Source organism: Pristiophorus japonicus, chromosome 3, assembly GCF_044704955.1.
Source record: "Pristiophorus japonicus isolate sPriJap1 chromosome 3, sPriJap1.hap1, whole genome shotgun sequence".
Classification (NCBI taxonomy): Eukaryota; Metazoa; Chordata; class Chondrichthyes; family Pristiophoridae; genus Pristiophorus; species Pristiophorus japonicus.
The window spans coordinates 191153663-191166590 of NC_091979.1; the positions used below are offsets into that span (position 1 = coordinate 191153663).

A 12928-nucleotide genomic window follows, 5' to 3' on the forward strand; every position below is an offset into this window, starting at 1 on the left:
GGGTGCCGCCACTTTTGAAACTTCCCCAGTAGGGCTCGGCATATCCAAGCATTAACAGGTTAACTTTGAATCTAATAGTGGATGTGTTTCTAAGAGATCATCTGTTTCATTCTGGAAACAAGGTCAGTTTTGTTTCTCTCGATCTTTATCTTGCGAGCTATATACTAACGCCTTACATCATAAAAATACAAGTTTAATAAAAAAAATACCCAGAAATCCTATGGGAACATCATTAGTTTTTTCAGTTTTGTGCCTGGAATTCAATTGTCTGCAAATAATTAAAAGCTGATGTTGCAACTCCATGAATGTGAGATTAGAGCGATCCCTTACAGCGATATGTACTTTGTATTAGTTGGCAGTGACTTGAATCCAGTTTGAACTGCACCTCACCCAGCACGGAAATGAACTCTGTATACGCCCATCTGCGCGAAATGGCTTTCACCTCTCACAGTCGGCATGTGATGGGATGGCTGCTATTTCTTTTTGCATCTCGATGGAGAGTGACTGAAAGCGGGGACCTTCTCGTGGTGCCTGTGGATGGAAGTCATTGGTTTAACCTGAAAAGTCTGATGGACGAACTTGGGAAAAAAGGTCACAATGTTGTGGTTGTCGTGCCTGAGGTGAACATGCACATGGACTCATCCCCTTACTACACAACAATGATGTTTCCAGTGCCTTACAGCAGGGAAGAGATGGGCAGCATCAAACCAACAGTCTTCACCAACATGTCTTTCTTCCAAAAAATGAGTGCTGCTTTTGAAAAGGCAAATATTCTTCGGCAGTTCTTCCTGACTACCTGCGAGAGTCTGCTGTACAACACAGAGCTGATGAAGGAGTTGGCTGAAGAAAAGTTTGACGCTTTACTGACTGACCCTTTCGTCCCTTGTGGTGCAATTATTGCTGAGTATCTCTCACTGCCCACTGTGAATCTGCTGCGAGGAATCCCTTGCGGTTTGGATTATTTAGCCACTCAGTGTCCCAGGCCACTCTCCTACGTGCCAAGGTTTTTCACAGGGAACACGGATCGAATGACCTTCCTCCAAAGGACAAAAAACGTGCTGGCCAGTTTATGGGAGCCATTGCTGTGCCATTTTATATATTCACCTTTTGAAGAGCTGGCCACCAAGTTCCTTCAGAGAGAGGTGACACTGGTCCAACTGCTGGGTCGTACTTCCATTTGGTTGCTGCGGTTTGACTTCATATTTGAGTATCCGAGACCTCTGATGCCAAATATGGTCTTAGTTGGTGGCATCAACTGCAAGGAGGGAAAAGCCTTATCTCAGGTAGAGCAACACTGGACAAATAGCTGTAAAGTTGGAATTTTTAAAACAAAATCAGCTTTTAACTGCTTTTTGAATATAGCAGAAACTAAGTTAAAAAGCGAGAATTTCAATGTACCTTTGCTGTGAACTAAAGCTCTATTTTGCATATTCCAGGAATTTGAAGAATTTATGAACAGTTCTGGACAACATGGAGCGGTGATCTTTTCCCTGGGTTCAATGGTATCAGAATTGCCTCTTGAGATAGCCAATCGTATTGCAGATGCATTGGGGAAAATTCCTCAGAAGGTGAGTGGAAACATTGAGGTATATACTTAGTTATTAAAAATGATTCATACAGGATAAGAAATATATTTTCCAAACATATTACAAACATGCTTTACCACCTCACGAAACTGTCCTGTTAATTTACAGCTACTGTTATATATGTGGGCTTGTATTTACTCTCTACAGCCACCAGAGGACTCTTCCCCTGGAGTCCCAAGGGATCCCATAATCCCGTGGGAGCACAGTTATTTAAGGAGGCTTCACAGGTTGGTGAGGCACTCTGGAGACCTGCAATAAAAGACTGAGGTCACACTTAACTTTGAGTTCAGAGTTTTCAGTCTGACTCTTTCTCCATACCCAACAACTGGCGACGAGATACAGATAGTGAACCCAAAGATGCAGAGAACAGTGGGCATCCTGGAGAAATTTTCGGAGGGAGATGATTGGGAAACTTTTGTGGAGCGACTTGACCAATACTTCGTGGCCAACGAGCTAGATGGGGAAGAGAGTGCTGCCAAACGAAGGGCGATCCTCCACACTGTCTGTGGGGCACCAACGTATGGCCTCATGAAGAATCTGCTCACTCCAGTGAAACCCATGGAGAAATCATACGACGATTTGTGCACACTGGTCCGAGAGCATTTGAACCCGAAGGAAAGCGTTCTGATGGCGAGGTACCGGTTCTACACCTACAAAAGGTCTGAAGGCCAGGAAGTGGCGAGTTATGTCACCGAGCTAAGACGCCTTGCAGGACATTGCGAATTTGAAGGACATTTGGAGCACATGCTCAGAGACTTTTTCGTACTTGGCATTGGCCATGAAACCATACTTGGCAAACTTTTGACTGTAGAGACCCTAACCTTGAGTAAGGCCATAGCGATAGCCCAGGCGTTCATTGCCACCAGTGACAATATGAAGCAAATCTCTCAGCACACAAGTGCTGCTACAAGTACTGTGAACAAAGTGATGTTGTTTTCGAATGGTAATGTACAGGGCAGGTCACACATATCTGCAGCTACACATCCGCAGATGACTCAGAGTCCATCATCAAGGGTGATGAATGCAAGGCCATTAACACCTTGTTGGCACTGCGGGGGTGATCATCGTTTCCATTCATGATGATTCAAAGAGTACGTTTGGAAGGGCTGTGGAACAATGGGACACCTCCAAGGAATGTGCAGGTGAGCTGGAAAGCCTGTTAAACCTGCAAACCACCATGATGCAGAGGAGGACAGATCCACGGAGAATCATGACGAACCAGAACCTCGGATTGAGGAGGCAGAGGTACATGGGGTGCACACATTCACTATGAATTGTCCTCCGATAATGCTGAATGTTGAACCAAATGGACTCCCGGTGTCAATGGAGCTGGATACGGGCGCGAGCCAGTCCATTATGGGCAAAAAGACTTTCGAAAGGTTGTGGTGCAACAAGGCCTCAAGGCCAGTCTTAACTCCAGTTTGCACGAAACTAAGAACTTACACAAAAGAACTGATTCCTGTAATCGGCAGTGCTACTGTAAAGGTTTCCTACAATGGAGCAGTGCACAAGCTACCACTCTGGGTGGTACTGGGCGATAGTCCCATGCTGCTCGGCAGGAGCTGGCTGGGAAAGATACGCTGGAACTTGGATGATGTCCGAGCGCTATCGCCCGCTGACAACACTTCATTTGCCCAGGTCTTAAACAAATTTCCGTCGCTATTTCAACCAGGCATCGGGAAATTCCAAGGAGCAAAAGTGCAGATCCACCTAATTCCGGGGGTGCGATCCATCCATCACAAGGCGAGAGCAGTACCGTACATGATGAGAGAAAGGGTGGAGATCGAGTTAGACCTGCTGCAAAGAGAGGGCATAATTTCCCCGATCGAGTTCAACGAGTGGACCAGTCCTATCATCTCAATCCTCAAGGGAGACCGCACCCTCAGGATCTGTAGCGATTACAGAGTAACTATCAATCGTTTCTCCCTGCATGACCAATACCCACCAACAAAGGCCGATGACCTCTTTGCAACGCTGGCGGGAGGAAAGATGGTCATGAAGCTGGATCTGACTTCAACTTACATGACTCAGGACCTGGAGGAATCATCGAAGGCCCTCACTTGCATCAACATGCACAAGGGTCTTTTTGTTTATAACAGATGTCCGTTTGGAATCCGATCACCGGCGATGATATCCCAGAGAAACATGGAAAGTTTATTGAAGTCAGTCCCGCACACCGTGGTCTTCCAGGACGACATCTTGGTCACAGGTTGGAACACAGTTGAGAACCTGTAGAACGTGGAGGAGGTTCTTAGTCCACTCAACCGCGTGGGGCTCAGGTTAAAACGCTCGAAGTGCGTTTTCCTGGTGCCTGAAGTGGAGTTCTTGGGAAGGAGGATTGCGGCGTACAGCATCAGGCCCACCAACGCGAAGACGGAGGCAATCGAGAACTCACCGAGGCCACAGAATATGACAGAGCTGCGGTCGTTTCTGTGACTCTTGAACTACTTTGGTAACTTCTTACCAGGTCTCAGCACACTGCTAGAACCACTACATGTCTTACTACGAAAGTAGTTAAGCAATGTACCCAGGGAGACGCCGCTAAGTTTATGGTCTTGGCCCTCCAAACCGTGGTCCAGGGTACACGTCGACTATGCAGGCCTGTTCTTGGGTAGAATGTTCCTTGTGGTTGTAGACGCATACTCCAAGTGGATTGAATGTGAGATAATATCGAATAGCACGTCCACTGCCACCACTGAACGCCTGCGGGCCATGTTTGCCACTCACGGCTTACCCGATGTCCTGGTGAGCGACAAAGAGCCATGTTTTACCAGTGCTGAGTTCAAAGAATTCATGACCCGTAACATAGAAACATAGAAAATAGGTGCAGGAGTAGGCCATTCGGCCCTTCGAGCCTGCACCATCATTCAATAAGACCATGGCTGATCATTTCCTCAGTACCCCTTTCCTGCTTTCTCTCCATACCCCTTGATCCCCTTAGCAGTAAGGGCCATATCCAACTCCCTCTTGAATATATCTAATGAACTGGTATCACCAACTCTCTGCGGCAGGGAAATCCACAGGTTAACAACTCTCTGAGTGAAGAAGTTTCTCCTCATCTCAGTCCTAAATGGCTTACCCCTTATCTTAAGACTATGTCCCCTAGTTCTGGACTTCACCAACATCAAGAACATTCTTCCCGCATCTAACCTGTCCAATCCCGTCAGAATCTTATACGTTTCTATGAGATCCCCTCTCATCCTACTAAACTCCAGTGAATAAAGGCCCAGTTGATCAGTCTCTCCTCATATGACAGTCCAGCCATTCCTGGAATTAGTTTGGTGAACCTTCGCTGCACTACCTCAATAGCAAGAATGTCCTTCCTCAGATTAGGAGACCAAAACTGAACACAATATTCCAGGTGAGGTTTCACTAAGGCCCTGTACAACTGCAGTAAGACCTCCCCGCTCCTATACTCAAATCCCCGAGCTATGAAGGCCAACATACTATTTGCCTTCTTCACCACCTGTTGCACTTGCATGCCAACGTTAAATGACTGTTGTACCATGACACCCAGGTCTCGTTGCACCTCTCCTTTTCCTAATCTGCCGCCATCCAGATAATATTCTGCCTTCGTGTTTTTGCCCCCAAAATGGATAACCTCACATTTATCCACATTATACTGCATCTGCCATGCATTTGCCCACTCACCTAACCTGTCCAAGTCACCCTGCAACCTCTTAGCATCCCCCTCACAGCTCACACCGCCACCCAGTTTAGTGTCATCTGCAAACTTGGCGATATTACACTCAGTTCCTTCATCCAAACTGTTAATGTATATTGTAAATAGCTGGGGTCCCTGCGGCACTCCACTAGTCACTGCCTGCCATTCTAAAAAGGACCCGTTTATCCCGACTCTCTGCTTCCTGTTTGCCAACTAGTTCTCTATCCATGTCAGTACATTACCCCTAATACCATGCGCTTTGACTTTGCACACCAATCTCTTGTGCGGGACCTTGTCAAAAGCTTTTTGAAAGTCCAAATACAGCACATCCACTGGTTCTCCCATGTCAACTCTGCTAGTTACATCCTCAAAAAATTCCAGAAGTTTCCCTTCCCTCAAGCATGATTTCCCTTTCATAAATCCATGCTGACTTGTCACTGCTTTCCAAATGCACTGTTATTTCATTCTTAATGATTGATTCCAAAATTTTCCCCACGACTGATGTCAGGCTAACCGGTCTATAATTACCCGTTTTCTCTCTCCCTCCCTTTTTAAAAAGTGGTATTACATTAGCTACCCTCCTGTCCATAGGAACTGATCCAGAGTTGATAGACTGCTGGAAAATGATCACCAATGCATCCACTATTTCGAGGGCCACTTCCTTAAGTATTCTGGGATGCAGACTATCAGGCCCCGGGAATTTATCAGCCTTCAATCCCATCAATTTCCCGAACACAATTTCCTGCCTAATAAGTATTGTGTTCCTAACACAGATGAGGCTGCACACAAGGAGGTTAAAGTAACAGTGACCTCAGTCTTTAATAAGACACTCCAGAGTGAGGAACAGGCCTCAGAGGTCGGCTTATATACAGTGCTCCCAAGGGTTGCTGGGATCCCTTGGGACTTCATGGGATGAGCTCCCTGGTGGTGGAACATGGGAGTACATGCTTTACAGATACACAACATCACTCCCCCCCCCCCAAAGTGAAAGTGAAAACTATTTACAAGGTGAGGCGGTCAGGAGCCTTTCTTTCCCTGGTGGACCACCTCGGTACAAATGTCTGTTCTGGTGTGTTGGCTGTGCCATCGCTGGGCTGGCGTGTTGTTGACCCTGCAGGGCTGCTGGGTGAGCCTGGCCTTGCTGGGCTGTTGGGTGTGATGGGTTCGATTTCCTGGTCCGGCGTGGTGTCGTTGATCCTTTGGGTGTGTGTTGTGGACTCGAAAAATGTGATGTCTGCTGTGGGTTGTTCAGGGCAGTCTGTGAACCGCAGCCTCGTTTGCTTCAGGTGCTTTCTGCAAATTTGTCCATTGTCTTGTTTGACTACAAATACCCTACTCCCTTCTTTAGCTATCACAGTGCCCGCGATCCACTTGGGACCATGTCCATAGTTTAGTACATACACAGGGTCATTCAGATCAATTTCCCGTGACACAGTGGTGCGACCATCGTTTACATTTTGTTGCTGCCGCCTGCTCTCTACCTGATCATGAGAGTCTGGTTTTAAGTGTCCTTTTCATGAGTAGCTCAGCCGGGGGCATCCCTGTGAGCGAATGGGGTCTCGTGCAGTAGCTGAGCAGTACTCGGGACAGGCGGGTTTGGAGTGAGCCTTCTGTGACTTGTTTAAGGCTCTGTTTGATTGTTTATACCGCTCGCTCTGCCTGCCCATTGGAGGCTGGTTTAAACGGGGCCGAGGTGACATATTTGATCCCATTGCGGGTCATGAATTCTTTAAGTTCGGCACTGGTGAAACATGGCCCGTTCTCACTGACCAGTATCTCAGGCAGGCCGTGGGTGGCAAACATGGTCCTCAGGCTTTCAATGGTGGTAGTGGCGGTGCTTCCTGACATTATTTCACATTCAATCCGTTTTGAAAAAGCATCCACCACCACCAGGAACATTTTACCGAGAAACGGGCCCGCATAGTTGACATGGATCCTCGACCATGGTCTGGAGGGCCAGGACCACAAACTTAGTGGTGACTCTCTGGGCGCGTTGCTCAACTGAGCACATACGCTGCATTGCCGTACACAGGACTCTAAATCAGAGACGATATCGGTCCACCACACGTGGGATCTGGCTATCGCTTTCATCATTACTAGACCTGGGTGTGTGCTGTGGAGATCCGAGATGAACGTTTCGCTGCCCTTTTTGGGAAGCACTACGCGGTTACCTCACAACAGGCAGTCTCCCTGAATGGACAGCTCATCCTTTCGCCGCTGGAACGGCTTGATTGGCTCTTGCATTTCAACCGGGATGCTGGCCCAGCTCCCATGCAGTACACAGCTTTTTACTAGGGACAGCAGAGGGTCTTGGCTGGTCCAAGTCCTAATCTGGCGGGCCGTGACAGGTAATTTATCATTTTCAAACGCTTCCATGACCATCAACAAATCTGCGGGCTGCGCCACCATCAACAAGTTTGCAGACTGCGCCATTTCCACCCCCGTGTAGGGCAAGGGTAGCCGACTGAGAGCATCCGCACAGTTCTCGGTGCCTGGCCTGTGGCGGATGGTATAGTTATACGCTGATAGCGCGAGTGCCCACCTTTGTATGCGGGCTGAGGCATTAGTATTTATCCCCTTGTTTTCAACGAACAGAGATATGCGGGGCTTGTGATCAGTTTCCAGCTCAAATTTGAGGCCAAACAGGTACTGATGCATTTTGTTTTACCTGAACACACACGCTAATGCCTCTTTCTCAATCATGCTGTAGGCCCTCTCTGCATTCGACAAGCTCCTGGAAGCATAGGCGACAGGTTGCAACTTCCCCGCAATGTTAGTTTGTTGTAATACACACCCGACTCCATACGACGACGCGTCACATGCTAGCACGAGTCTTTTACACGGGTTATACAATACAAGCAGCTTGTTTGAGTATAAAATGTTTCTGGCTTTCTCAAAAGCAATTACTTGTTTTTTTTCCCATACCCAGTTCTCACCTTTGTGCAATAACACATGTAGGGGCTCTAAAAGGGTGCTTAACCCCGGTAGGAAGTTACCAAAATAGTTGAGGAGTCCCAGTAACGACCGCAGCTCCGTGACGTTCTGTTGCCTGGGCGCGTTCCTGATAGTCTCTGTCTTGGCGTCTGTGGGCCGAATGCCGTCTGCCGCGATCTTTCTCCCCAAAAACTCCACTTCTGTTGCCATGAAGACGCATTTCGACCTCTTCAGTCGTAGCCTATGCGATCCAGTCGCTAGAGGACCTCCTCCAGGTTTTGTAGGTGCTCGACGGTGTCCCGACCCGTGACCAATATATCGTCCTGAAAGTGTGTGGTATCAACTTGAGTAAGCTCTCCATGTTTCTCTGGAAGATCGCTGCAACCGACTGAATTCCAAACAGGCATCTGTTGAAGATTAACAGTCCCTTGTGGGTGTTGATGCAGGTGAGGCCCTTCGAAGACTCCTCCAGCTCCTGCGTCATGTAGGCCGAAGTCAGGTCGAGCTTGGTGAACGTCTTGCCTCCTGCCAGCGTTGCAAATAGGTCGTCTGCCTTAGGTAGTGGGTATTGGTCCTGTAGCGAGAAACGATTAATAGTTACTTTATAATCGCCGCAAATCCTGACCGTGCCATCATTTTTGAGTACTGGAACAATTGGGCTGGCCCACTCGCTGAATTCCACTGGGGAGCTGATGCCCTCGCATTGCAGCCTGTCCAGCTCGATTTCTACTCTCTCCCTCATCATGTGAGGTACCGCTCGCACCTTTTGGTGAATGGGTCGTGCCTCTGGGACCAAGTGGATCCGCACCTTCGCCCAGGAAAAGTTTCCAATGCCTGGCTCAAAGAGGGAAGGAAATTTGTTGAGAACCTGGGTGCATGAAGACTCATCGACATGTGATAGTGCTCGGATGTCATCCCAGTTCCAGCGGATTTTGCCCAGCCAGCTCCTTCCAAGCAGTGTGGGGCCATCGCCCGGGACAATCCAGAGTGGCAGTTCGTGCACCGCGCCCTCGTAGGTGACATTGACCATGGCGCTGCCCAGTACAGTGATAAGCTCTTTGGTGTACGTTCTTAGTTTCGTGTGGATGGGGCTCAGAGCTGGTCTGAATGCCTTGTTGCACCACAGTCTCTCAAACATCTTTTTACTCATGATGGATTGGCTAGCGCCAGTGTCCAGTTCCATGGCTACGGGTAAGCCATTCAATTTTACGTTTAGCATTATAGGTGGACATTTCATCGAAAATGTGTGCACCCCGTGTACTTCAGCATCTGCCTTCTCTCTCTGAGGCTCGAAATTGCTTTGATCCACCATGGACCGATCTTCCTCTGCCACGTGGTGGTCAGCAGGTTTTGCAGAGCTTGCAGCTCGTTTGCAAGCTCAGGTGCCCCATTTTTCGACACATCTTGCAAACATACCCTTTGAAGCGGCATGAATAGGCTGAATGGAAGCCTCCACAACGCCAACAAGGTGTGAATTGCCTTGCATTCATTCTTTGTTGGGGATTCTGAGTCAGCTAGGTCACCTGAGGCCTGCTGGCAGTTGCAAACTCGTGGGTTCTGCCCTGTACATTTCTGCTCGGAAACACAGTTCCAGTTAATTTATGAACATTGCTCGCACTTGTGTGCTGAGAGATTTGTTTGGTGTTATCACTGGTGGACATAAACGCCTGTGTTATCGCAATGGCCTTACTGAGGGTCGGTGTCTCTACAGTCAAACGTTTTCGTAGGATGGTCTCGTGGCCAATGCCCAGTACAAAAAAGTCTCTGAGCATTTGCTCCAGGTCGCCATCAAACTCACATTGTCCTGCAAGTCGCCTTAGCTCGGCGCCTTAGCTCGCCATTCCCTGACCTTCAGATCGCTGGCACGTGTAGAACCGATACCTCGCCATCAGCACGCTCTCCCTCGGGTTAAGATGCTCCCGAACAAGTGTACACAGTTCCTCATATGACTTATCTGTGGGTTTCTCTGGAGGCAGAAGATTCTTCATGAGGCTGTAGGTCGGTGCCCCGCAGACCGTGAGGAGGACCGCTCTCCTTTTTGCAGCGCTTCCTTCTCCGTCCAGCTCGTTGGTTACAAAGTACTGGTCTAGCCGTTTGACATAGGCTTCCCAGTCCTCACCCTCCGAGAACGTCTCCAGGATGCCCACAGTTTGTTGAATCTTTGCGTTGGATTCGTATTGTCGTCGCCAGTTATTGTGTTCCTAACACAGTTGAGGCTGAACACAGGGAGTTTAAAATAACAGTGACCTCAGTCTTTAATAAGACACTCCAGAGTGAGGAACAGGCCTTAGGGGCCGGCTTATATACAGTGCTCGCAAGGGATGCTGGAATCCCTTGGGACTTCAGGGGATGAGCTCCCAGGTGGCGGAACATGGGAGTGCATGCTTTACAGCTAAACAACACTTATTGCCTCTCATCAAAGGCTGTGTGCTTCACGGGAGCTGGTTCAGTGTCCCAGTGGAAGTGCAGGAAGAGATAAATCCGTTCCCGCAGTGCAAAGATGAAACGTCTATACAGGCAGACTGCCTTCTGTGGGGTAATCGAGTAGTGGTCCCCAAGAAGGGCAGAGACACCTTCATCAATGACCTCCACAGTACCCACCCAGGCATCGTAATGATGAAAGCGATAGCCAAATCCCATGATGGGCCGATATCGATGTGGACTTAGAGTCCTGCGTGCACAGATGTAACACATGCTCGCAGTTAAGCAATGTACCCAGGAAGGCGCCGCTAAGTTTATAATCTTGGCCCTCCAAATCTATGTAGGCCCGTTCTTGGGTAAAATGTTCCTTGTGGTTGTAGACGCGTACTCGAAGTGGATTGAATGTGAGATAATGTTGGCTAGCAAGTCCGCTGCCACTACTGAAAGCCTGCGGGCCATGTTTGCCACTCACGGCTTACCTGATGTCCTGGTGAGTGACAATAGGCCATGTTTTACCAGTGCTGAGTTCAAAGAATTCATGACCCGTAACGGGATCAAACATGTCACATCTGCCCCGCTTAAACCAGCATCCAATGGTCAGGCAGAGAGAGCAGTGCAAACCATCAAGCAAGGCTTGAAGAGGGTAACTGATGACTCACTGCAGTCTCGCCTATCCCGAATCCTGCTTAGCTACTGCACGAGACCCCACTCACTCACTGGGATCCAACCTGCTGAACTGCTCATGAAAAGAGCACTTAAGACAAGGCTCTCGTTAGTTCACCCTGATTTACATGAACAGGTAGAAAGCAGGCGGCTTCAACAAAGTACATACCATGATAGCGCGAATGTGTCATGCGAGATTGAAATCAATGATCCTGTATTTGTATTAAATTATGGACAAGGTCCCAAGTGGCTTCCCAGCACTGTCGTAGCCAAAGAAGGGGGCAGGGTGTTTCGGGTCAATCTTTCATTCACTGGAAACACCTGGACCAAATTAAACTCAGATTCACTGACTATCCTGAGCAACCCACCTTGGACCCTACCTTTTTTGATCCCCCAACATACACACCAGTGGCAACCGGCACCACAGTTGACCACGAAGCAGAACCCATCAGGGCCCAACACACCAGGCAGCCCAGCAAGGCCAGCTGCATAGCAGCCCAGTGAGGGCCAAACAAATGATTCAACAACATCAACTTTCACACCGAGACGATCAACCAGGGCAAGAAGGGCCCCAGATCGACTCACATTGTAAATAGTTATACTATTGACTTTGGGGGTGGTGGGGGAGGTGGGTGTGTTGTTATATCTGTTGACTTGTATTCACTCTGTACAGCCACCAGAGGGCTCTTCCCCTGAGTCCCCAGGGAGTCCCAAGGGATCCCATAATCCATTGGGAGCACAGATATTTAAGGAGGCTTCACAGGTTGGAGAGGCACCCTGGAGACCTGCAATAAAAGACTGAGGTCACACTTTACTTTGAGCTCAGAGTGTTCAGCCTGACTCTTTCTCCATAGCTTGGATGATGTGGAATCTATATGGGTAGAGCTGCAGAATACCAAAGGACAAAAAACATTAGTGGGAGTTGTGTACAGACCTCCAAACAGTAGTAGTGATGTTGGGGAGGGCATCAAACATGAAATTAGGGGTGTGTGCAATAAAGGTGCAGCAGTTATAATGGGTGACTTTAATATGCACATAGATTGGGTTAACCAAACTGTAAGCAATACGGTAGAGGAGGATTTCCTGGAGTGCATAAGGGATGGTTTTTTAGACCAATATGTCGAGGAACCAACTAGGGGGGAGGCCATCTTAGACTGGGTGTTGTGTAATGAGAGAGGATTAATTAGCAATCTCGTTGTGCAAGGCCCCTTGGGGAAGAGTGACCATAATATGGTGGAATTCTGCATTAGGATGGAGAATGAAACAGTTAATTCAGAGACCATGGTCCAGAACTTAAAGAAGGGTAACTTTGAAGGTATGAGGCGTGAATTGGCTAGGATAGATTGGCGAATGATACTGAAGGGGTTGACTGTGGATGGGCAATGGCAGACATTTAGAGACCGCATGGATGAACTACAACAATTGTACATTCCTGTCTGTCGTAAAAATAAAAAAGGGAAGGTGGCTCAACCGTGGCTATCAAGGGAAATCAGGGATAGCATTAAAGCCAAGGAAGTGGCATACAAATTGGCCAGAAATAGCAGAGAACCCGGGGACTGGGAGAAATTTAGAACTCAGCAGAGGAGGACAAAGGGTTTGATTAGGGCAGAGAAAATGGAGTACGAGAAGAAGCTTGCAGGGAACATTAAGACGGATTGCA

The 12928-nt window shown here is 48.3% G+C and overlaps 1 protein-coding gene across 1 annotated transcript in view; it reads left to right on the forward strand.

The window, feature by feature from the left end:
• The first annotated feature begins 433 nt into the window (after positions 1-433).
• LOC139260044 (UDP-glucuronosyltransferase 1A1-like) overlaps positions 434-12928 on the forward strand; it is a 29076-nt gene continuing 16581 nt past the window's right edge. Inside the window, exons 1-2 of the mRNA XM_070876129.1 lie at positions 434-1283; positions 1437-1568. Of these exons, the coding sequence (XP_070732230.1) occupies positions 462-1283; positions 1437-1568 (954 nt within the window). The 5' untranslated portion in view covers positions 434-461. The remainder of the gene's footprint in view (positions 1284-1436; positions 1569-12928) is intronic.